General features: G+C 44.8%; 1 protein-coding gene across 1 annotated transcript in view; it reads right to left on the bottom strand.

Moving 5' to 3' along the window:
* The window catches only part of gbe1b (glucan (1,4-alpha-), branching enzyme 1b), a 401,340-nt gene that overhangs the window by 44,412 nt on the left and 329,926 nt on the right, over positions 1 to 27,002 (bottom strand). The window contains exon 15 of the mRNA XM_052468704.1: positions 15,701 to 15,818. Within this exon, the coding sequence (XP_052324664.1) occupies positions 15,701 to 15,818 (118 nt within the window). The remainder of the gene's footprint in view (positions 1 to 15,700; positions 15,819 to 27,002) is intronic.

Genomic DNA, 27,002 nt, shown 5'->3' on the forward strand with positions numbered 1-27,002 from the left:
CACAGGATGTTTTTGTGCTGGTCGAGGGCAGTCAGGTCTGGAGTGAACCAAGGGCTGTATCTGTTCTTGGTTCTGCATTTTTTTTGAACGGAGCATGCTTATCTAAAATGGTGAGGAAGTTACTTTTAAAGAATGACCAGGCATCCTCAACTGACGGGATGAGGTCAATGTCCTTCCAGGATACACGGGCCAGGTCGATTAGAAAGGCCTGCTCACAGAAGTGTTTTAGGGAGCGTTTGACAGTGATGAGGGTGGTCGTTTGACTGCGGCTCCGTGGCGGATACAGGCGATGAGGCAGTGATCGCTGAGATCCTGGTTGAAGACAGCGGAGGTATATTTGGAGGGCCAGTTGGTCAGGATGGCGTCTATGAGGGTGCCCTTGTTTACAGAGTTAGGGTTGTACCTGGTGGGTTCCTTGATGATTTGAGTGAGATTGAGGGCATCTAGCTTAGATTGTAGGACTGCCGGGGTGTTAAGCATATCCCAGTTTAGGTCACCTAACAGAACAAACTCTGAAGCTAGATGAGGGGCGATCAATTCACAAATGGTGTCCAGGGCGCAGCTGGGAGCTGACGGGGGTCGGTAGCAGGCGGCAACAGTGATAGACTTGTTTCTGGAGAGAGTAATTTTCAAAATTAGTAGTTCAAACTGTTTGGGTATGGACCTGGAAAGTATGACATTACTTTGCAGGCTATCTCTGCAGTAGACTGCGACTCCGCCCCCTTTGGCAGTTCTATCTTGACGGAAGATGTTATAGTTGGGTATGGAAATCTCTGAATTTTTGGTGGCCTTCCTGAGCCAGGATTCAGACACGGCAAGGACATCAGGGTTAGCAGAGTGTGCTAAAGCAGTGAGTAAAACAAACTTAGGGAGGAGGCTTCTGATGTTGACATGCATAAAACCAAGACTTTTTCGATCACAGAAGTCAACAAATGAGGGTACCTGGGGGCATGCAGGGCCTGGGTTTACCTCCACATCACCCGCGGAACAGAGAAGGAGTAGTATGAGGGTGCGGCTAAAGGCTATCAAAACTGGTCGCCTAGAGCGTTGGGGGCAGAGGATAAGAGGAGCAGGTTTCTGGGCATGGTAGAATATATTCAGGGCATAATGCGCAGACAGGGGTATGGTGGGGTGCGGGTACAGCGGAGGTAAGCCCAGGCACTGGGTGATGATGAGAGAGGTTGTATCTCTGGACATGCTGGTTGTAATGGGTGAGGTCACCGCATGTGTGGGGGGTGGGACAAAGGAGGTAACAGGGGTATGCAGAGTGGATCTAGGGCTCCATTGTGAACTAAAACAATGATAACTAACCTGAACAACAGTATACAAGGCATATTGACATTTGGGAGAGACATACAGCGAGGCATACAGTAATCACAGGTGTTGAATTGGGAAAGCTAGCTAAAAACAGTAGGCGAGGCTAATCAGCTAGCACAACAAACAGCAGGTAAAATGGCGTTGACTAGGCAACTGGGCCGACAGATAAACAAACAAGCAGAATGGGGTACCGTGATTAATGGAAAGTCCAGCGTGCGTCAGCTATGTAGCCAAGAAATCAGTGTCCAGGGGGCAGCGGTGGATGGGCAGGGAAGCTGGGCTGGCGAGTGTTATCCAGGTTTTTTTATATTTTTTTTTTTTTTTTTTTTTTTAAACTAACAATGACTAAATAGCTTGTAGCTAGTTAGCTGGTTAGCGTCTGGAGGTTCTTGAGTGTGTCATAAAAATAAATCAAAATTAAAAGTGATAGCGAATCCGTATCACAGTGGGTGAGGCAGGTTTCCGGAAGGTATAAACAAATAAAAATCAAAGAGAGAGAAAGTAAATGGGTTCAGAAGTGTTTGGGATGAGGTGAGTCAGATGGTTAGCAGGCCTGTGCTAACAAGCTAACAGTTCGTAGGCCCGGGCTAGACAAGCTAGCCGTTAGCAGGCCGAATAGCAAGTAGGGAGATAGCGAGGGCTAGAGAGCTAACCTTTGGGGACGTCGCGATGGGGTGAGTCTGTTTATTCCTCTTCTTGCGGTGGCATTGACAGACCGGTCGTGGGCCCGGGTAATTGTAGCCCAGGATTATGCTACAGGAGCTCTGGTGAGCTGGAGATACAGCGTTTCAGAAAGCTCGCGGGCCTTGGCCAGCAGATGGGTCTTTGGCGATGTCGCAACGAAAAAGCCTGTTGAAACCACCTCGGACGATTATGTCGGCGGACCAGTCGTGATGGATCGGGCGGCGCTCCGTGTCGGCAGTAAAGGGTCCAGGCCAATTGGCAAAAGAGGTATCGTTGGGCCTCTTCGGCTAGTCGGGAGATGGGCTTAGCTCAAGGCTAACTGTAGCTTGTTTTGGGCCAGAGACGTTGGCCAGGAGTAGCCACTCGGAATTGCAGCTAGCTAGTTGCGATGATCCGGTGTAAAGGTTCAGAGCTTGCGGTAGGAATCCGGAGATGTGGTAGAGAAAGAGCAGTCTGATATGCTCTGGGTTGATGTCGCGCTGGTGTTCTAGTTAGCTTAGAAGACCGCTAGCAATGGCTAACTGAGTACGAGCTAGTAGCTAGTTGCTGGCTAGCTTCTGATGGTGGCTCCGGATCTAATGTAAAGTATAGAAAAGGCGGATCCGTACCACATTGGGTGATGCGGGTTGCAGGAGAGTATATTCAGCTCTAGTTTGAGAGTGAGATTAAAATATGTACGAAATATATACAGAAAAATAAACGAAGAAAACTATATTTACACTAGACAGGACGGGACAAGACAAAACATACGTACGACTGCTACGCCATCTTGGAAAATGCCATATTAACAGATACTGAGACTAAATACCATATTAACAGACACTGAGACTAAACACCATATTAACAGACACTGAGACTAAACACCATATTAACAGACACTGAGACTAAATACCATATTAACACCATATTAACAGACACTGAGACTAAATACCATATTAACACCATATTAACAGACACTGAGACTAAATACCATATTAACACCATATTAACAGACACTGAGACTAAACACCATATTAACAGACACTGAGACTAAATACCATATTAACACCATATTAACAGACACTGAGACTAAATACCATATTAACACCATATTAACAGACACTGAGACTAAACACCATATTAACAGACACTGAGACTAAACACCATATTAACAGACACTGAGACTAAATACCATATTAACAGACACTGAGACTAAACACCATATTAACAGACACTGAGACTAAACACCATATTAACAGATACTGAGACTAAATACCATATTAACAGACACTGAGACTAAACACCATATTAACAGACACTGAGACTAAATACCATATTAACACCATATTAACAGACACTGAGACTAAACACCATATTAACAGACACTGAGACTAAATACCATATTAACAGATACTGAGTCTAAACACCATATTAACACCATATTAACAGACACTGAGACTAAATACCATATTAACAGACACTGAGACTAAATACCATATTAACAGACACTGAGACTAAACACCATATTAACACCATATTAACAGACACTGAGACTAAACACCATATTAACAGACACTGAGACTAAACACCATATTAACAGACACTGAGACTAAATACCATATTAACAGACACTGAGACTAAATACCATATTAACAGATACTGAGACTAAATACCATATTAACAGATACTGAGACTAAATACCATATTAACAGACACTGAGACTAAACACCATATAAACACCATATTAACAGACACTGAGACTAAATACCATATTAACAGACACTGAGACTAAATACCATATTAACAGACACTGAGACTAAATACCATATTAACAGACACTGAGACTAAATACCATATTAACAGACACTGAGACAAAACACCATATTAACAGACACTGAGACTAAATACCATATTAACACCATATTAACAGACACTGAGACTAAATACCATATTAACAGACACTGAGACTAAATACCATATTAACAGACACTGAGACTAAACACCATATTAACAGACACTGAGACTAAACACCATCTTAACAGACACGGAGACAGAATGGTGAGCTCAATAGTTTAGTCTACATGCTGAGAGACGGCAGTTCAAGACCCACAAGGGACATGACACTGTCAATATTTCTTACAATACTATCGGGTCTTGATAATGTGAAACATTCCACACGTTATGATCATGTCCTTCTCCTCCCACTAACAACCCATGATATTGAACCACACTGAGATGAGTTGTCAGCTCTCGTCCAGAGAGCAGCTTCCTCCGTCTCTAATGTGGATCCATCCTGACGTACACATCGTCCAGAGATCAGCTTCCTCCGTCTCTAAAGTGACGGAGGAAGCTGTATATACTATATATACTGTATACCCTATATACTATATATACTATATACCCTATATATACTATATACCCTATATATACTGTATACCCTATATACTATATATACTGTATACCCTATATACTATATATACTGTATACCCTATATACTATATATACTGTATACCCTATATACTATATACCCTGAAAACTATATACCCTATATACTATATATACTGTATACCCTATATACTATATATACTGTATACACTATATACTATATACCCTGAAAACTATATACCCTTTAAACTGTATACCTTGAAAACTATATACTATATATATTGTATACCCTATATACTATATAGCCTATACACTACACACTATATACTCTATATACTGTATACCCTATATACTCTATATACTGTATACCCTACATACTATATAGCCTATACACTACACACTATATACTCTATATACTGTATACCCTATATACTCTATATACTGTATACCCTACATACTATATAGCCTATACACTACATCCTGACGTACACATCGTCCAGAGAGCAGCTTCCTCCATCTCTAATGTGGATCCATCCTGACGTACACATCGTCCAGAGAGCAGCTTCCTCCATCTCTAATGTGGATCCATCCTGACGTACACATCGTCCAGAGAGCAGCTTCCTCCGTCTCTAATGTGGATCCATCCTGACGTACACATCGTCCAGAGAGCAGCTTCCTCCGTCTCTAATGTGGATCCATCCTGACGTACACATCGTCCAGAGAGCAGCTTCCTCCGTCTCTAATGTGGATCCATCCTGACGTACACATCGTCCAGAGAGCAGCTTCCTCCGTCTCTAATGTGGATCCATCCTGATGTACACATCGTCCAGAGAGCAGCTTCCTCCGTCTCTAACGTGGATCCATCCTGACGTACACATCGTCCAGAGAGCAGCTTCCTCCGTCTCTAATGTGGATCCATCCTGACGTACACATCGTCCAGAGAGCAGCTTCCTCCGTCTCTAAGGTGGATCCATCCTGACGTACACATCGTCCAGAGAGCAGCTTCCTCAGTCTCTAACGTGGATCCATCCTGACGTACACATCGTCCAGAGAGCAGCTTCCTCCGTCTCTAACGTGGATCCATCCTGACGTACACATCGTCCAGAGAGCAGCTTCCTCCGTCTCTAACGTGGATCCATCCTGACGTACACATCGTCCAGAGAGCAGCTTCCTCAGTCTCTAACGTGGATCCATCCTGACGTACACATCGTCCAGAGAGCAGCTTCCTCCGTCTCTAACGTGGATCCATCCTGACGTACACATCGTCCAGAGAGCAGCTTCCTCCGTCTCTAACGTGGATCCATCCTGACGTACACATCGTCCAGAGAGCAGCTTCCTCAGTCTCTAACGTGGATCCATCCTGACGTACACATCGTCCAGAGAGCAGCTTCCTCCGTCTCTAACGTGGATCCATCCTGACGTACACATCGTCCAGAGAGCAGCTTCCTCCGTCTCTAATGTGGATCCATCCTGACGTACACATCGTCCAGAGAGCAGCTTCCTCCGTCTCTAACGTGGATCCATCCTGACGTACACATCGTCCAGAGAGCAGCTTCCTCCGTCTCTAAGGTGGATCCATCCTGACGTACACATCGTCCAGAGAGCAGCTTCCTCCGTCTCTAATGTGGATCCATCCTGACGTACACATCGTCCAGAGAGCAGCTTCCTCAGTCTCTAATGTGGATCCATCCTGACGTACACATCGTCCAGAGAGCAGCTTCCTCAGTCTCTAATGTGGATCCATCCTGACGTACACATCGTCCAGAGAGCAGCTTCCTCAGTCTCTAATGTGGATCCATCCTGACGTACACATCGTCCAGAGAGCAGCTTCCTCCGTCTCTAATGTGGATCCATCCTGACGTACACATCGTCCAGAGAGCAGCTTCCTCAGTCTCTAATGTCGATCCATCCTGACGTACACATCGTCCAGAGAGCAGCTTCCTCAGTCTCTAATGTCGATCCATCCTGATGTACACATCGTCCAGAGAGCAGCTTCCTCAGTCTCTAATGTCGATCCATCCTGATGTACACATCGTCCAGAGAGCAGCTTCCTCCGTCTCTAATGTGGATCCATCCTGACGTACACATCGTCCAGAGAGCAGCTTCCTCCGTCTCTAACGTGGATCCATCCTGACGTACACATCGTCCAGAGAGCAGCTTCCTCAGTCTCTAATGTCGATCCATCCTGATGTACACATCGTCCAGAGAGCAGCTTCCTCAGTCTCTAATGTCGATCCATCCTGATGTACACATCGTCCAGAGAGCAGCTTCCTCCGTCTCTAACGTGGATCCATCCTGACGTACACATCCAGGACTTCTATTTAGAAACTATTTATCGTCCAGATCTCTACAGGGGGAACACATTTTAGAGACAAAAAAGGGAAGGTACCCTGAAAACTATATACCCTATATACTATATATACACTATATAACCTATATACTATATATACTGTATACCCTATATACTATATATACTATATACCCTATATACTATATATACTATATACCCTATATACTATATATACTATATACCCTATATACTATATATACTGTATACCCTATACACTGTATACCCTATATACTATATATACACTGTATACCCTATATACTATATATACACTGTATACCCTATATACTATATATACACTGTATACCCTATATACTATATATACTGTATACCCTATATACTATATATACTGTATACCCTATATACTATATATACTGTATACCCTATATACTATATATACTGTATACCCTATATACTATATATACTGTATACCCTATATACTATATATACTATATACCCTATATACCCTATATATACTGTATACCCTATATACTATATATACTGTATACCCTATATACTATATATACTGTGTACCCTATATACTATATATACTGTATACCCTATATACTATATACCCTGAAAACTATATACCCTTTAAACTGTATACCTTGAAAACTATATACTATATATATTGTATACCCTATATACTATATAGCCTATACACTACACACTATATACTCTATATACTGTATACCCTATATACTCTATAGCCTATACACTACACACTATATACTCTATATACTGTATACCCTATATACTCTATATACTGTATACCCTACATACTATATAGCCTATACACTACACACTATATACTCTATATACTGTATACCCTACATACTATATAGCCTATACACTACACACTATATACTCTATATACTCTATATACTGTATACCCTACATACTATATAGCCTATACACTACACACTATATACTGTATACCCTACATACTATATAGCCTATACACTACACACTATATACTCTATATACTGTATACCCCATATACTCTATATACGGTATACCCTACATACTATATAGCCTATACACTACACACTATATACTCTAAATACTGTATACCCTACATACTATATAGTCTATACACTACACACTATATACTCTATACCAATATACTATATAGCCTATACAATACACACTATATACTCTATATACTGTATACCCTATATACTATATAGCCTATACACTACACACTATATACTCTATATACTGTATACCCTATATACTCTATACCCTATAAACTATATAGCCTATACACTACACATTATATACTCTATATACTGTATACCCGATATACTATATAGCCTATACACTACACACTATATACTCTATATACTGTATACCCTATATACTCTATATACTGTATACCCTACATACTATATAGCCTATACACTACACACTATATACTCTATATACTGTATACCAATATACTATATAGCCTATACACTACACACTATATACTCGATATACTGTATACCCTATATACTATATAGCCTATACACTACACACTATATACTCTATATACTGTATACCCTATATACTCTATTAACTGTATACCCTATATACTATATAGCCTATACACTACACACTATATACTCCATATACTGTATACCCTATACTCTATATACCCTATATAACCAATATACTGTATTCCCTATACCCTATATACTGTACACCCTATACTCTACATCCTACACCCTATACTCTATACCTTATATACTCTATATCCTATACCCTATAAACTATATCCTATACCCTAGTCTCTAGACCCTACACTCTATATACTGTATACCCTATAACAATATACTGTATTCCCTCTACTGTATAGCCTATACTCTACATCCTGTATACTCTATATACTATACCCTATATATTTAATACCCTATACTCTATATACTGAGTACCCAATACCCTATCTTACACCATATACCCTATTTTATTTTATTTATTTTATTTAACCTTTATTTAACCAGGAAGGGCTCATTGAGATTTAAAATCTATTTTTCAAGAGCGCCCTGGCCAAGATAGGCAGCACCAAGTCATTACAAAAACAAAAATGACAGACAGACAACATGAAAAACTACAAGTAATCCAGTAAAAACCATTGAATTCACAAGAGTATAAAACAGCAAATTAAAAACATTGACAGGTCAGGGAATCAGCCTCAAAACCCTTCATCAGTGATTTAAATACACCAATCGGGACAAGTTCTTCCACTTTAAAAGTATTTTGTAAGGCGTTCCAAGACGATGGCACAGAGGACATAAAAGCCCTTTTACCAAATTCAGTTGGGACATTTGGAACAGTTAGCAGGATAAAGTCCAGCGAACGAAGAGACGACCCACCACATTTCTGAACAATAAAAAGGTAGTAAACCCAAAAAAGGCTTTGTAAATAAAAGTATACCAGTGACTGAGCCTACGAGAGACTAGAGAAGACCAGCCAACCCTAGTATACAAAGTGCAGTGGTGCGTAAGGGTTTTGCAGTTTAAAATACATCTCAAAGTGCCATGGTAAAGGGTGTCAATTGATCTCGAACACTGAGTGGAAGCATTCACATATAAAATATCCCCATAGTCTAGTAAAGGCATAAATGTAGCTGATACTAGCCTCCTTCTGGCTTCAAAAGAAAAACAGGCCTTATTCCTAAAATAAAATCCCAATTGCAGCTCATTTCTTTTGTAAATTGTTGAATATGCAATTTAAAAGAGAGGCCGTCATCAATTAAAATTCCAAGATATTTATATGCAGTATACACTGTATACTGTATGCCCTGTACTGTATACCATATATCCTATACTCTATATCCCATACCCTATGCACTCTATACTCTGCATACTGTATACCCTATACTTGATATACACTATATCCTATACTCCATACCTTAGACTCTATATCCTATACACCCTATTCTCCATAATGTATACCCTATACATTAAACATCATATACTCTATACCCTATACATTAAATACTATATACTCTATACCCTAAACATCATATACTCTATACCCTATACATTAAACATCATATACTCTATACCCTATACCCTAAACATCATATACTCTATACCCTAAACATCATATACTCTATACCCTAAACATCATATACTCTATACGCTAAACATCATATACTCTATACACTAAACATCATATACTCTATACCCTATACGCTAAACATCATATACTCTATACACTAAACATCATATACTCTATACCCTATACGCTAAACATCATATACTCTATACTCTAAACATCATATACTCTATACCCTATACACTAAACATCATATACTATATACCCTATATACTAAACACTATATACTCAATACCCTAAACATCATATACTCTATACCCTAAACACTAAACATCATATACTCTATACCCTATACATTATATACTCTATACCCTATACATCATATACTCTATACCCTATACATTATATACTCTATACCCTAAACACTATATACTCTATATACTGTATACCCTATATACTCTATATACTGTATACCCTACATACTATATAGCCTATACACTACACACTATATACTGTATACCCTATATACTCTGTATACTGTATACCCTATATACTATATAGCCTATACAATACGCACTATAGACTCTAAATACTGTATACCCTACATACTATATAGCCTATACACTACACACTGTATACTCTATATACTGTATACCCAATATACTCTATACCCTATACCCTAAACATCATATACTCTATACCCTATACACTAAGCATCATATACTCTATACTCTAAACATCATATACTCTATACCCTATACCCTAAACATCATATACTCTATACCCTATACCCTAAACATCATATACACTAAACACTATATACCCTATACCCTAAACATCATATACTCTATACCCTATACCCTAAACATCATATACACTAAACACTATATACTCTATACCCTAAACATCATATACTCTATACCCTATACACTAAACATCATATACTCTATACCCTATACGCTAAACATCATATACTCTATACTCTAAACATCATATACTCTATACCCTATACCCTAAACATCATATACACTAAACACTATATACCCTATACATCATATACTCTATACCCTAAACATCATATACTATATACCCTATACCCTAAACATCCTATACTCTATACCCTATACACTAAACACTATATACTCTATACACTAAACATCATATACTCTATACCCTATACGCTAAACATCATATACTCTATACTCTAAACATCATATACTCTATAAACTATACCCTAAACATCATATACTCTATACCCTACACCCTCTACACCCTATATATATTTCGCAACAAAGCATCCTTCACTCATGCTGCCAAACATACCCTTGTAAAACTGACCATCCTACCAATCCTCGACTTTGGCGATGTCATTTACAAAATAGCCTCCAATACCCTACTCAACAAATTGGATGCAGTCTATCACAGTGCCATCCGTTTTGTCACCAAAGCCCCATATACTACCCACCATTGCGACCTGTACGCTCTCGTTGGCTGGCCCTAACTTCATACTCGTCGCCAAATCCACTGGCTCCATGTCATCTACAAGACCCTGCTAGGTAAAGTCCCCCCTTATCTCAGCTCGCTGGTCACCATAGCATCTCCCACCTGTAGCACACGCTCCAGCAGGTATATCTCTCTAGTCACCCCCAAAACCAATTCTTTCTTTGGCCGCCTCTCCTTCCAGTTCTCTGCTGCCAATGACTGGAACGAACTACAAAAATCTCTGAAACTGGAAACACTTATCTCCCTCACTAGCTTTAAGCACCAACTGTCAGAGCAGCTCACAGATTACTGCACCTGTACATAGCCCACCTATAATTTAGCCCAAACAACTACCTCTTTCCCTACTGTATTTAATTAATTAATTAATTTAGCTCCTTTGCACCCCATTATTTTTATTTCTACTTTCCACATTCTTCCATTGCAAAACTACCATTCCAGTGTTTTACTTGCTATATTGTATTTACTTTTCCACCATGGCCTTTTTTTGCCTTTACCTCCCTTATCCCTTACCTCCCACCTCATTTTCTGACATCGTATATAGACTTGTTTATACTGTATTATTGACTGTATGTTTGTTTTACTCCATGTGTAACTCTGTGTCGTTGTATCTGTCGAACTGCTTTGCTTTATCTTGACCAGGTCGCAATTGTAAATGAGAACTTGTTCTCAACTTGCCTACCTGGTTAAATAAAGGTGAAATAAAAAATAAAAAATAAATATATACCCTAGACTCTATACCCTATATATCCCCTAGACTCTATACCCTAGACCCTAGACTCACTACACTATATCCTCTATATCCCCTATACCCTAGAGTCTATATCCTACACCCCATATACTCTATACCCTAGACCATATAGTCTATATCCTACACCCTATATACTCTGTACCCTAGACCCTACACTCACTACACTATATCCTCTATACCCTATATCCCATACTCTTAGTGACTGCTTGAGATACACAGTACGCCTCCTCCACACTCACAACAGATACTATATTCACAAACACAAAGAACACAGTACCGATCTGCCCCCGAGGAGAAACAGACTGCAGTCCTCGGTCTGTCCCCTGACAGAGTAGGGGGTACTGCATGGCCTTTCTGAATGTACCTATGTGTGTGTGTGTGTGTGTGTGTGTGTGTGTGTGTGTGTGTGTGTGTGTGTGTGTGTGTGTGTGTGTGTGTGTGTGTGTGTGTGTGTGTGTGTGTGTGTGTGTGTGTGTGTGTGTGCGTGTGCGTACAACAGAGAGAATTGCAAGGAATTTCTGAATTGACCCATATTTGATAATGTACTTCAGGCAGAATTCAAAGCGTACATTAATGATAGAGACGGATTAGAGCTGGGAGACTAGAGCTGGGAGACTAGAGCTGGGAGACTAGAGCTGGGAGACTAGAGCTGGGAGACACAGACTAGAGCTGGGAGACACAGACTAGAGCTGGGAGACTAGAGCTGGGAGACACAGACTAGAGCTGGGAGATTAGAGCTGGGAGAGTAGAGCTGGGAGACTAGAGCTGGAAGACAAGAGCTGGGATGCACAGACTAGAGCTGGGAGACAGACTAGAGTTGGGAGACACAGACTAGAGCTGGGAGACACAGACTAGAGCTGGGAGACACAGACTAGAGCTGGGAGACACAGACTAGAGCTGGGAGACACAGACTAGAGCTGGGAGACACAGACTAGACTGGGAGACACAGACTAGACTGGGAGACACAGACTAGAGCTGGGAGACACAGACTATAGCTGGGAGACTAGAGCTGGGAGACACAGACAAGAGCTGGGAGAGTTGAGCTGGAAGACACAGACTAGAGCTGGGAGACGCAAACTAGAGCTGGGAGGGTAGAACTCGGAGACAGAGACTATAGCTGTGAGACTAGAGCTGGGAGACACAGACTAGAGCTGGGAGACTAGAGCTGGAAGATGCAGACTAGAGTTGGGAGACTAAAACTGGAAGACGCAGACTAGAGCTGGAAGACTCGAGCTCGGAGACTGAGACTACAGCTGGGAGAAACAGACTAGACAGCATAGAGTTCTCTCTCTCAGAGATGTTACTTAACAGCATAGAGTTCTCTCTCTCAGAGATGTTACTTAACAGCATAGAGTTCTCTCTCTCAGAGATGTTACTTAACAGCATAGAGTTCTCTCTCTCAGAGATGTTACTTAACAGCATAGAGTTCTCTCTCTCAGAGATGTTACTTAACAGCATAGAGTTCTCTCTCTCAGAGATGTTACTTAACAGCATAGAGTTCTCTCTCTCAGAGATGTTACTTAAGAGCATAGAGTTCTCTCTCTCTCAGAGATGTTACTTAACAGCATAGAGTTCTCTCTCTCTCAGAGATGTTACTTAAGAGCATAGAGTTCTCTCTCTCTCAGAGATGTTACTTAACAGCATAGAGTTCTCTCTCTCTCAGAGATGTTACTTAAGAGCATAGAGTTCTCTCTCTCTCAGAGATGTTACTTAACAGCATAGAGTTCTCTCTCTCTCAGAGATATTACTTAACAGCATAGAGTTCTCTCTCTCTCAGAGATGTTACTTAACAGCATAGAGTTCTCTCTCTCAGAGATGTTACTTAAGAGCATAGAGTTCTCTCTCTCAGAGATGTTACTTAACAGCATAGAGTTCTCTCTCTCAGAGATGTTACTTAACAGCATAGAGTTCTCTCTCTCTCAGAGATGTTACTTAACAGCATAGAGTTCTCTCTCTCAGAGATGTTACTTAACAGCATAGAGTTCTCTCTCTCTCAGAGATGTTACTTAACAGCATAGAGTTCTCTCTCTCTCAGAGATGTTACTTAACAGCATAGAGTTCTCTCTCTCAGAGATGTTACTTAACAGCATAGAGTTCTCTCTCTCAGAGATGTTACTTAACAGCATAGAGTTCTCTCTCTCAGAGATGTTACTTAACAGCATAGAGTTCTCTCTCTCTCAGAGATGTTACTTAACAGCATAGAGTTCTCTCTCTCAGAGATGTTACTTAACAGCATAGAGTTCTCTCTCTCTCAGAGATGTTACTTAACAGCATAGAGTTCTCTCTCTCTCAGAGATGTTACTTAACAGCATAGAGTTCTCTCTCTCTCAGAGATGTTACTTAACAGCATAGAGTTCTCTCTCTCTCAGAGATGTTACTTAACAGCATAGAGTTCTCTCTCTCTCTCAGAGATGTTAGTTAACAGCATAGAGTTCTCTCTCTCTCAGAGATGTTACTTAACAGCATAGAGTTCTCTCTCTCTCAGAGATGTTACTTAACAGCATAGAGTTCTCTCTCTCAGAGATGTTACTTAACAGCATAGAGTACTCTCTCTCAGAGATTACTTAACAGCATAGAGTTCTCTCTCTCAGAGATGTTACTTAAGAGCATAGAGTTCTCTCTCTCAGAGATGTTACTTAAGAGCATAGAGTTCTCTCTCTCAGAGATGTTACTTAACAGCATAGAGTTCTCTCTCTCAGAGATGTTACTTAAGAGCATAGAGTTCTCTCTCTCAGAGATGTTACTTAACAGCATAGAGTTCTCTCTCTCTCAGAGATGTTAGTTAAGAGCATAGAGTTCTCTCTCTCTCAGAGATGTTACTTAACAGCATAGAGTTCTCTCTCTCTCAGAGATGTTACTTAACAGCATAGAGTTCTCTCTCTCAGAGATGTTACTTAAGAGCATAGAGTTCTCTCTCTCAGAGATGTTACTTAAGAGCATAGAGTTCTCTCTCTCAGAGATGTTACTTAACAGCATAGAGTTCTCTCTCTCAGAGATGTTACTTAACAGCATAGAGTTCTCTCTCTCAGAGATGTTACTTAACAGCATAGAGTTCTCTCTCTCAGAGATGTTACTTAACAGCATAGAGTTCTCTCTCTCAGAGATGTTACTTAAGAGCATAGAGTTCTCTCTCTCAGAGATGTTACTTAACAGCATAGAGTTCTCTCTCTCAGAGATGTTACTTAAGAGCATAGAGTTCTCTCTCTCAGAGATGTTACTTAACAGCATAGAGTTCTCTCTCTCTCAGAGATGTTAGTTAAGAGCATAGAGTTCTCTCTCTCTCAGAGATGTTACTTAACAGCATAGAGTTCTCTCTCTCTCAGAGATGTTACTTAACAGCATAGAGTTCTCTCTCTCAGAGATGTTACTTAAGAGCATAGAGTTCTCTCTCTCAGAGATGTTACTTAAGAGCATAGAGTTCTCTCTCTCAGAGATGTTACTTAACAGCATAGAGTTCTCTCTCTCAGAGATGTTACTTAACAGCATAGAGTTCTTTCTCTCTCAGAGATGTTACTTAACAGCATAGAGTTCTCTCTCTCAGAGATGTTACTTAACAGCATAGAGTTCTCTCTCTCAGAGATGTTACTTAACAGCATAGAGTTCTCTCTCAGAGGTGATACGTACCAGCATAGAGTTCTCTCTCAGAGGTGATACGTACCAGCATAGAGTTCTCTCTCAGAGGTGATACGTACCAGCATAGAGTTCTCTCTCTCGTTGAAGGGCTGTGGTTCAGTAAAAAACTCTGTGTTGTGGTCCAGTCTGCCATGGCCTCCGTACTGCACCTCATCACTGTCCAGCTTGATGGTGTATCTGTGTGGGGTCAAAGGTTAAGGAACACTGGCATAAAGAGAAATGGAAAAAGATGGAGATAGAGGGAACACAAGAACGGTGATGAGGAAGAGACAGGAAAGGAGGAACACAAGAAGGGTGATGAGGAAGAGACAGGAAAGGAGGAACACAAGAAGGGTGATGAGGAAGAGACAGGAAAGGAGGAACATAAGGGTGATGAGGAAGAGACAGGAAAGGAGGAACATAAGGGTGATGAGGAAGAGACAGGAAAGGAGGAACATAAGGGTGATGAGGAAGAGACAGGAAAGGAGGAACATAAGGGTGATGAGGAAGAGACAGGAAAGGAGGAACATAATGGTGATGAGGAAGAGACAGGAAAGGAGGAACACAAGAAGGGTGATGAGGAAGAGACAGGAAAGGAGGAACATAATGGTGATGAGGAAGAGACAGGAAAGTAGGAACATAAGGGTGATGAGGAAGAGACAGGAAAGGAGGAACATAATGGTGATGAGGAAGAGACAGGAAAGGAGGAACACAAGAAGGGTGATGAGGAAGAGACAGGAAAGGAGGAACATAATGGTGATGAGGAAGAGACAGGAAAGGAGGAACACAAGAAGGGTGATGAGGAAGAGACAGGAAAGGAGGAACATAAGAAGGGTGATGAGGAAGAGACAGGAAAGGAGGAACACAAGAAGGGTGATGAGGAAGAGACAGGAAGGGAGGAACATAAGGGTGATGAGGAAGAGACAGGAAAGGAGGAACATAAGGGTGATGAGGAAGAGACAGGAAGGGAGGAACATAAGGATGATGAGGAAGAGACAGGAAAGGAGGAGCACAAGAAGGGTGATGAGGAAGAGACAGGAAGGGAGGAACATAAGGGTGATGAGGAAGAGACAGGAAGGGAGGAACATAAGGGTGATGAGGAAGAGACAGGAAAGGAGGAACATAAGGGTGATGAGGAAGAGACAGGAAAGGAGGAACATAAGAAGGGTGATGAGGAAGAGACAGGAAAGGAGGAACATAAGAAGGGTGATGAGGTAGAGACAGGAAGGGAGGAACATAAGAAGGGTGATGAGGAAGAGACAGGAAAGGAGGAGCATAAGAAGGGTGATGAGGAAGAGACAGGAAAGGAGGAACATAAGGGTGATGAGGAAGAGACAGGAAAGGAGGAACATAAGAAGGGTGATGAGGAAGAGACAGGAAAGGAGGAACATAAGAAGGGTGATGAGGAAGAGACAGGAAAGGAGGAACATAAGAAGGGTGATGAGGAAGAGACAGGAAAGAAGGAACATAAGGGTGATGAGGAAGAGACAGGAAAGGAGGAACACAAGGGTGATGAGGAAGAGACAGGAAAGGAGGAACATAAGGGTGATGAGGAAGAGACAGGAAAGGAGGAGCACAAGAAGAGTGATGAGGAAGAGACAGGAAAGGAAGAGCACAAGGGTGATGAGGAAGAGACAGGAAAGGAGGAACACAAGAAGGGTGATGAGGAAGAGACAGGAAGGGAGGAACATAAGGGTGATGAGGAAGAGACAGGAAAGAAGGAACATAAGGGTGATGAGGAAGAGACAGGAAAGGAGGAACACAAGGGTGATGAGGAAGAGACAGGAAAGGAGGAACATAAGGGTGATGAGGAAGAGACAGGAAAGGAGGAGCACAAGAAGAGTGATGAGGAAGAGACAGGAAAGGAAGAGCACAAGGGTGATGAGGAAGAGACAGGAAAGGAGGAACACAAGAAGGGTGATGAGGAAGAGACAGGAAGGGAGGAACACAAGAAGGGTGATGAGGAAGAGACAGGAAAGGAGGAACATAAGGGTGATGAGGAAGAGACAGGAAAGGAGGAACACAAGAAGGGTGATGAGGAAGAGACAGGAAGGGAGGAACATAAGGGTGATGAGGAAGAGACAGGACAGGAGGAACACAAGAAGAGTGATGAGGAAGAGACAGGAAAGGAAGAGCACAAGGGTGATGAGGAAGAGACAGGAAAGGAGGAACACAAGAAGGGTGATGAGGAAGAGACAGGAAAGGAGGAGCACAAGAAGGGTGATGAGGAAGAGACAGGAAAGGAGGAACACAAGAAGGGTGATGAGGAAGAGACAGGAAGGGAGGAACATAAGGGTGATGAGGAAGAGACAGGAAAGGAGGAACATAAGGGTGATGAGGAAGAGACAGGAAAGGAGGAACATAAGGGTGATGAGGAAGAGACAGGAAAGGAGGAACATAAGGGTGATGAGGAAGATACAGGAAGGGAGGAACATAAGGGTGATGAGGAAGAGACAGGAAGGGAGGAACATAAGGGTGATGAGGAAGAGACAGGAAAGGAGGAACATAATGGTGATGAGGAAGAGACAGGAAAGGAGGAACATAATGGTGATGAGGAAGAGACAGGAAAGGAAGAGCACAAGGGAAACCTTCCTCCAACTACACACCTCCCTGTTATGCTGTGTGACTGACAACACCGGCCCACATTAACACACAGTCCAATAGGAAAGTGTCTGAACCGTGCAGCTCAACAGATTAATTTATGACATAAATAATGTATTTCATCAAACAAACAAAACAAAACAAATCTCTGTGTCTTTGCTACACTGACTCAATGAAATATTAAATAAAGTAATTTCCTTTGACTCGTGTAGGGAAAGAAACAGAGGAGTGAAGTACGTGAGCAGGCTATTGGGGGGGGGGATTTGGTTCTACACTTTTATTTGTACGATCCCTCTTGTTCTCCTGAACTTGTAATCAGTCAAAGTCTGTACCGAATGGAACCCTATTCCCTACATAGTGCGCACTCCTTTTGACTACAGCCCTACGTGCCCTGGTTAAAAAATAGTGCACTATAAAGACTTGGAATAGGGTTTAATTCAGGACAAATCTAGGGTAGATTGATGGCTTGGCCCACTGGGCATTATATTCTCTATGCATGTGAGAGCCTTGTGCCAATACAACCAACAAGGTACTATAGTTAACAGGGTGTCAGTGAAATATATCATATGTATGGTCCAAATATGACGACATATGCATGTCAAATGTAAATATTTAATATATACCTATACGCTATGGGTATATAACGATATTGGCCTGTGGTAGCTACATGACAAGGAGAGAAGGAGAGGAGAGGAATGGGGATAGAGAGAGAGATAAAGAGAGAGAGATAAAGAGAGATAAAGAGAGAGAGAGAATAGATGAATTGGACCTGGGAGGCTCTTCTCTCTCTGTGGTGTTTTGTTTACCTTTGTCTCTCTGAGCACCTCAATAGACAGGATAGTAGATCTGAGTCCAAAATGACACCCTAATTCCTTATACTTTCCACCACTCTGGTCAAAAGTAGTGCGCTATCTTGGGAATAGAGTGCCATTTGGGACGCACTCCTAGGTAACAAACAACCAGGAGCTTGGCGGGAAGGAACACATGCAAACTGGATCCTAATTGGCTAGGTGAAAATCACCTCATCTCCCCATAGGCCAGTCTGAGGAAGGAGTCAGTTGGAGTCAGATCCTCAAACACTTCCTGGTTCTGCCCCAGGGCCGGGGAACATTCTACTTGTCTGCTTTGATAGCCATGATTAAAAAGAAAGAAGCTCTGCTCAGTGTGTGCATTATTTCTACTGAGAAAGACATACACACTCCTCCTCCCCCCTCTCCCTCTCTTCCTCTCCCCATCTCCTCCTCCGTCACTTCCTCTCCCCTCCCCCTCTCTTCCTCTCCCCTCCCTATCTCCTCCTCCCTCACTTCCTCTCCCCTCCCTATCTCTTCCTCTCCCCTCCCTATCTCCCTCTCTTCCTCTCCCCTCCCTATCTCCTCCTCCCTCACTCCTCCCCATCTCCCTCTCTCCTCCCCCACTCCCCATCTCCCTCTCTCCTCCCCATCTCCCTCTCTCCTCCCCCACTCCCCATCTCCCTCTCTCCTCCCCATCTCCCTATCTCCTCCCCCCCCGTCACCCTCTCTTCCTCCCCCACTCCCTATCTCCTCCCCCTCTCCCTCTCTTTCTCCCCCCCCACTCCCTCTCCACCCCCTCTCCCCTCTCCTCCCTACCTCCTCCCCCTCTCCCTCTCCCCTCTCTTTCCCCCTCTCCCTCTCCACCCCCTCTCCCACTCTCCTCCCTACCTCCTCCCCCTCTCCCTCTCCCCTCCCCCTCTCTCCTCCCTATTTCCTCCTCCCTCTCTTCCTCTCCCCTCCCTATCTCCTCCCTCTCTTCCTCACTCCTCCCCATCTCCCTCTCTCCTCCCCACTCCCCATCTCCCTCTCTCCTCCCCCACTTCCCATCTCCCTCTCTCCTCCCCCCCTTCCCATCTCCCTCTCTCCTCCCCCACTTCCCATCTCCCTCTCTCCTCCCCCACTTCCCATCTCCCTCTCTCCTCCCCCACTTCCCATCTCCCTCTCTCCTCCCCCACTTCCCATCTCCCTCTCTCCTCCCCCACTTCCCATCTCCCTCTCTCCTCCCCCACTTCCCATCTCCCTCTCTCCTCCCCCACTTCCCATCTCCCTATCTCCTCCCCCACTTCCCATCTCCCTCTCTCCTCCCCCACTTCCCATCTCCCTCTCTCCTCCCCCACTTCCCATCTCCCTCTCTCCTCCCCCACTTCCCATCTCCCTATCTCCTCCCCCGTCTCCCTCTCTTCCTCTCCCCTCCCTATCTCCTCCTCCCTCTCCCCTCCCTATCTCCTCCTCCCTCTCCCTCTCTTCCTCTCCCCATCTCCCTCTCTCCTCCCCCACTCCCTATCTCCTCCCCCTCCCCCTCTCCCTCTCTTCCCCCTCTCCCTCTCTTTCCCCCTCTTTCTCCCCCCCCCCCACTCCCTCTCCACCCCCCTCTCCCACTCTCCTCCCTACCTCCTCCCCCTCTCCCTCTCCCCTCTCTTTCCCCCTCTCCCTCTCTTTCTCCCCACCCCACTCCCTCTCCACCCCCTCTCCCACTCTCCTCCCTACCTCCTCCCCCTCTCCCTCTCCCCCCTCTCCCTCTCCCCCTCCCTATCTCCCCTCCCTATCTCCTCCCCTCCCTATCTCCTCCCCCTATCTCCTCCCCCTCTCCCTCTCCTCCCCCTCTCCCTCTCCCCTCCCTCCCCCTCCCTATCTCCTCCCCCTATCTCCTCCCCCTCTCCATCTCCTCCCCCTCTCCCTCTCCCCTCCCTCTCCCCTCCCTATCTCCTCCCCCTCTCCCTTCCCTATCTCCTCCCCCCTCTAACTTCCCTATCTCCTCCCCCTCTCCCTTCCCTATCTCCTCCCCCCTCTCCCTCTCCCCTCGCTATCTCCTCCCCCCTCTCCCTCTCCCCTCCCTCCTCTCCCTTCCCTCTCTCCTTCCCCCTCTCTATCTCCTCCCCCCTCTCCCTCTCCCCTCCCTCATCCCTATCTCCTCCCCCCTCTCCCTCCCTATCTCCTCCCCCCTCTCCCTCCCTATCTCCTCCCCCCTCTCTCTCCCTATCTCCTCCCCCCTCTCTCTCCCTATCTCCTCCCCCTCTCTCTATCTCCTCCCCCCTCTCCCCACCCTATCTCCTCCTCCCTCTCTTCATCTCCTCCTCCCTCACTATCTCCCCCCCTCCCCTCCCTATCTCCCTCTCCCCCTCTCCCTCTCTCCTCCCCACTCACTCTCTTCCCCCTCTCCCTCTCTTCCCCCTCTCCCTCTCTTCCCCCTCCCTCTCTTCCTCTCCCCCACTCCCTCTCTTCCCCCTCCCTCTCTTCCTCTCCCCACTCCCTCTCTTCCCCCTCCCTCTCTTCCTCTCCCCCACTCCCTATCTCTTCCCCCTCTTCCACTCTCCTCCCTATCTCCTCCTCCCCAACTCCCTCTCTCCCTCTCTCCTCCCCCACTCCCTCTCCCCTCCCTCTCTTCCTCTCCCCTCCCTCTCTTCCTCCCCATCTCCCTATCTCCCTCTCTCCTCCCCCACTCCCTATCTCCCCCTCTCCTCCCCCACTCCCTATCTCCTCTCTCCCTCTCTCCTCCCCCACTCCCTCTCCTCCCCCACTCCCTATCTCCCTCTCTCCCTCTCTCCTCCCCCACTCCCTCTCCTCCCCCACTCCCTATCTCCCTCTCTCTTCCCCCACTCCCTATCTCCCTCTATCCTCCCCCCTCTCCCTCTCTCCTCCCCCTCTCCCTCTCCCCTCCATATCTCCCTCTCTCTTCCCCCACTCCCTATCTCCCTCTCTCCTCCCCCTCTCCCTCTCCCCTCCCTATCTCCCTCTCTCTTCCCCACTCCCTCTCCCTCCCTATCTCCCTCTCTCTTCCCCCACTCCCTCTCCCCTCCCTATCTCCTCTCCCATCTCCTCCCCCCTCTCCCTCTCTCCCTCTATCCTCTACCGCTCCCTATAGTCTCCCCCTCTCTCGCTCCCTCTCTCGCTCCCCCTCTACCTCACCTTTCCCCCTCTCCCTCTCTCCTCCCCCTCTCCCTCACCCTTCTCCCTTTCCTCCTGTCCCTCACCCTCTCTCCTCCCCCTCACCCTTCTCCCTTTCCTCCTCTCCCTCACCCTCTCCCTCCTCCCTTTCCTCCTCTCCCTTTCCTCCTTACATTAGAGAATCCTGACAAAATCCTCATTTTTTTTGTTGTTGTGGATATTTAAGGATGGTTCTAAAAAATAAAACATTGTAATAAAATCTCCCAGGAATCGTAACGTAAAGCAAAGGTGAGAATCAACAGACTCAAAGACTCCCGACAGGAATATGACCTTATCCTGGTGATTTCAATTCAGTTGATACCACAGTGGAGTATATGATTAGTTAGATAATGACTGACGAGATAATGAACATTGTTATCCTACCATCTACACATCGCAATTCATTCAAGGCTCATTTAAAAGCTGATTTCAAACCATCTGGCTGCAATCCAGCAACCAAAGACATTAAATAACCTTATGCCTCTTCTCTGTGTGTGTGTGTGTGTGTGTGTGTGTGTGTGTGTGTGTGTGTGTGTGTGTGTGTGTGTGTGTGTGTGTGTGTGTGTGTGTGTGTGTGTGTGTGTGTGTGTGTGTGTGTCTGTGTCTGTGTGTGTGTGTGTGTGTGTGTGTGTGTTGTTCATATGCTGAATTGTAAATGGAGGACAGTTAATTTGATGTTCCCTGGCCAACATTGTCTGGGGTAAGTGGAGCTCCAGGAGGCATTCAACAATGAGGTTGGTGTTATTGTCTACAGATGGCCGCTATAACAGCCTGCAGTTCAGCTGTGAATGAGGTTGGTGTTATTGTCTACAGATGGCCGCTATAACAGCCTGCAGTTCAGCTGTGAATGAGGTTGGTGTTATTGTCTACAGATGGCCGCTATAACAGCCTGCAGTTCAGCTGTGAATGAGGTTGGTGTTATTGTCTACAGATGGCCGCTATAACAGCCTGCAGTTCAGCTGTGAATGAGGTTGGTGTTATTGTCTACAGATGGCCGCTATAACAGCCTGCAGTTCAGCTGTGAATGAGGTTGGTGTTATTGTCTACAGATGGCCGCTATAACAGCCTGCAGTTCAGCTGTGAATGAGGTTGGTGTTATTGTCTACAGATGGCCGCTATAACAGCCTGCAGTTCAGCTGTGAATGAGGTTGGTGTTATTGTCTACAGATGGCCGCTATAACAGCCTGCAGTTCAGCTGTGAATGAGGTTGGTGTTATTGTCTACAGATGGCCGCTATAACAGCCTGCAGTTCAGCTGTGAATGAGGTTGGTGTTATTGTCTACAGATGGCCACTATAACAGCCTACAGTTCAGCTGTGAATGAGGTTGGTGTTATTGTCTACAGATGGCCGCTATAACAGCCTGCAGTTCAGCTGTGAATGAGGTTGGTGTTATTGTCTACAGATGGCCGCTATAACAGCCTGCAGTTCAGCTGTGAATGAGGTTGGTGTTATTGTCTACAGATGGCCACTATAACAGCCTGCAGTTCAGCTGTGAATGAGGTTGGTGTTATTGTCTACAGATGGCCGCTATAACAGCCTGCAGTTCAGCTGTGAATGAGGTTGGTGTTATTGTCTACAGATGGCCGCTATAACAGCCTGCAGTTCAGCTGTGAATGAGGTTGGTGTTATTGTCTACAGATGGCCGCTATAACAGCCTGCAGTTCAGCTGTGCATGAGGTTGGTGTTATTGTCTACAGATGGCTGCTATAACAGCCTGCAGTTCAGCTGTGCATGAGGTTGGTGTTATTGTCTACAGATGGCCGCTATAACAGCCTGCAGTTCAGCTGTGAATGAGGTTGGTGTTATTGTCTACAGATGGCCACTATAACAGCCTGCAGTTCAGCTGTGAATGAGGTTGGTGTTATTGTCTACAGATGGCCACTATAACAGCCTGCAGTTCAGCTGTGAATGAGGTTGGTGTTATTGTCTACAGATGGCCGCTATAACAGCCTGCAGTTCAGCTGTGAATGAGGTTGGTGTTATTGTCTACAGATGGCCGCTATAACAGCCTGCAGTTCAGCTGTGAATGAGGTTGGTGTTATTGTCTACAGATGGCCGCTATAACAGCCTGCAGTTCAGCTGTGAATGAGGTTGGTGTTATTGTCTACAGATGGCCGCTATAACAGCCTGCAGTTCAGCTGTGAATGAGGTTGGTGTTATTGACTACAGATGGCCGCTATAACAGCCTGCAGTTCAGCTGTGAATGAGGTTGGTGTTATTGTCTACAGATGGCCGCTATAACAGCCTGCAGTTCAGCTGTGAATGAGGTTGGTGTTATTGTCTACAGATGGCCGCTATAACAGCCTGCAGTTCAGCTGTGAATGAGGTTGGTGTTATTGTCTACAGATGGCCGCTATAACAGCCTGCAGTTCAGCTATGAATGAGGTTGGTGTTAGTCTACAGATGGCCGCTATAACAGCCTGCAGTTCAGCTGTGAATGAGGTTGGTGTTATTGTCTACAGATGGCCGCTATAACAGCCTGCAGTTCAGCTGTGAATGAGGTTGGTGTTATTGTCTACAGATGGCCACTATAACAGCCTGCAGTTCAGCTGTGAATGAGGTTGGTGTTATTGTCTACAGATGGCCACTATAACAGCCTGCAGTTCAGCTGTGAATGAGGTTGGTGTTATTGTCTACAGATGGCCGCTATAACAGCCTGCAGTTCAGCTGTGAATGAGGTTGGTGTTATTGTCTACAGATGGCCACTATAACAGCCTGCAGTTCAGCTGTGCATGAGGTTGGTGTTATTGTCTACAGATGGCCGCTATAACAGCCTGCAGTTCAGCTGTGAATGAGGTTGGTGTTATTGTCTACAGATGGCCGCTATAACAGCCTGCAGTTCAGCTGTGAATGAGGTTGGTGTTATTGTCTACAGATGGCCACTATAACAGCCTACAGTTCAGCTGTGAATGAGGTTGGTGTTATTGTCTACAGATGGCCGCTATAACAGCCTGCAGTTCAGCTGTGAATGAGGTTGTTGTTATTGTCTACAGATGGCTGCTATAACAGCCTGCAGTTCAGCTGTGAATGAGGTTGGTGTTATTGTCTACAGATGGCCGCTATAACAGCCTGCAGTTCAGCTGTGAATGAGGTTGTTGTTATTGTCTACAGATGGCAGCTATAACAGCCTGCAGTTCAGCTGTGAATGAGGTTGGTGTTATTGTCTACAGATGGCCGCTATAACAGCCTGCAGTTCAGCTGTGAATGAGGTTGGTGTTATTGTCTACAGATGGCCGCTATAACAGCCTGCAGTTCAGCTGTGAATGAGGTTGTTGTTATTGTCTACAGATGGCTGCTATAACAGCCTGCAGTTCAGCTGTGAATGAGGTTGGTGTTATTGTCTACAGATGGCCGCTATAACAGCCTGCAGTTCAGCTGTGAATGAGGTTGTTGTTATTGTCTACAGATGGCAGCTATAACAGCCTGCAGTTCAGCTGTGAATGAGGTTGGTGTTATTGTCTACAGATGGCCACTATAACAGCCTGCAGTTCAGCTGTGAATGAGGTTGGTGTTATTGTCTACAGATGGCCGCTATAACAGCCTGCAGTTCAGCTGTGAATGAGGTTGTTGTTATTGTCTACAGATGGCCGCTATAACAGCCTGCAGTTCAGCTGTGAATGAGGTTGGTGTTATTGTCTACAGATGGCTTCTATAACAGCCTGCAGTTCAGCTGTGAATGAGGTTGGTGTTATTGTCTACAGATGGCCGCTATAACAGCCTGCAGTTCAGCTGTGAATGAGGTTGGTGTTATTGTCTACAGATGGCCGCTATAACAGCCTGCAGTTCAGCTGTGAATGAGGTTGGTGTTATTGTCTACAGATGGCCGCTATAACAGCCTGCAGTTCAGCTGTGAATGAGGTTGGTGTTATTGTCTACAGATGGCCGCTATAACAGCCTGCAGTTCAGCTGTGAATGAGGTTGGTGTTATTGTCTACAGATGGCCGCTATAACAGCCTGCAGTTCAGCTGTGCATGAGGTTGGTGTTATTGTCTACAGATGGCCGCTATAACAGCCTGCAGTTCAGCTGTGAATGAGGTTGGTGTTATTGTCTACAGATGGCCGCTATAACAGCCTGCAGTTCAGCTGTGAATGAGGTTGGTGTTATTGTCTACAGATGGCCACTATAACAGCCTACAGTTCAGCTGTGAATGAGGTTGGTGTTATTGTCTACAGATGGCCGCTATAACAGCCTGCAGTTCAGCTGTGAATGAGGTTGGTGTTATTGTCTACAGATGGCCGCTATAACAGCCTGCAGTTCAGCTGTGAATGAGGTTGGTGTTATTGTCTACAGATGGCCGCTATAACAGCCTGCAGTTCAGCTGTGAAGTATTGTAATGAATACAGGCTTTGTCAATAGGGGGAAGATTTAGGAAAATGGTCAATTCTGAAGCACTGAGCCGACCCCATCGCTTCCTACCCACCCCCATCACTCATTACCCCTACCTACCCACCCCCATCTCTCATTATCCCTACCTACCCACCCCCATCACTCATTACCCCTACCTACCCACCCCCATCACTCATTACCCCTACCTACCCACCCCCATCTCTCATTACCCCTACCTACCCACCCCCATCTCTCATTAACCCTACATACCCACCCCCATCGCTCATTACCCCTACCTACTGCACCCCCATCTCTCATTACCCCTACCTACCCACCCCATCACTCATTACCCCTACCTACCCACCCCCATCTCTCATTACCCCTACCTACCCACCCCCATCTCTCATTACCCCTACCTACCCACCCCCATCGCTCATTACCCCTACCTACCCACCCCCATCGCTCATTACCCCTACCTACCCACCCCCATCGCTCATTACCCCTACCTACCCACCCCC

Source organism: Oncorhynchus keta, chromosome 18 (assembly GCF_023373465.1).
Source record: "Oncorhynchus keta strain PuntledgeMale-10-30-2019 chromosome 18, Oket_V2, whole genome shotgun sequence".
Lineage (NCBI taxonomy): Eukaryota > Metazoa > Chordata > Actinopteri > Salmoniformes > Salmonidae > Oncorhynchus > Oncorhynchus keta.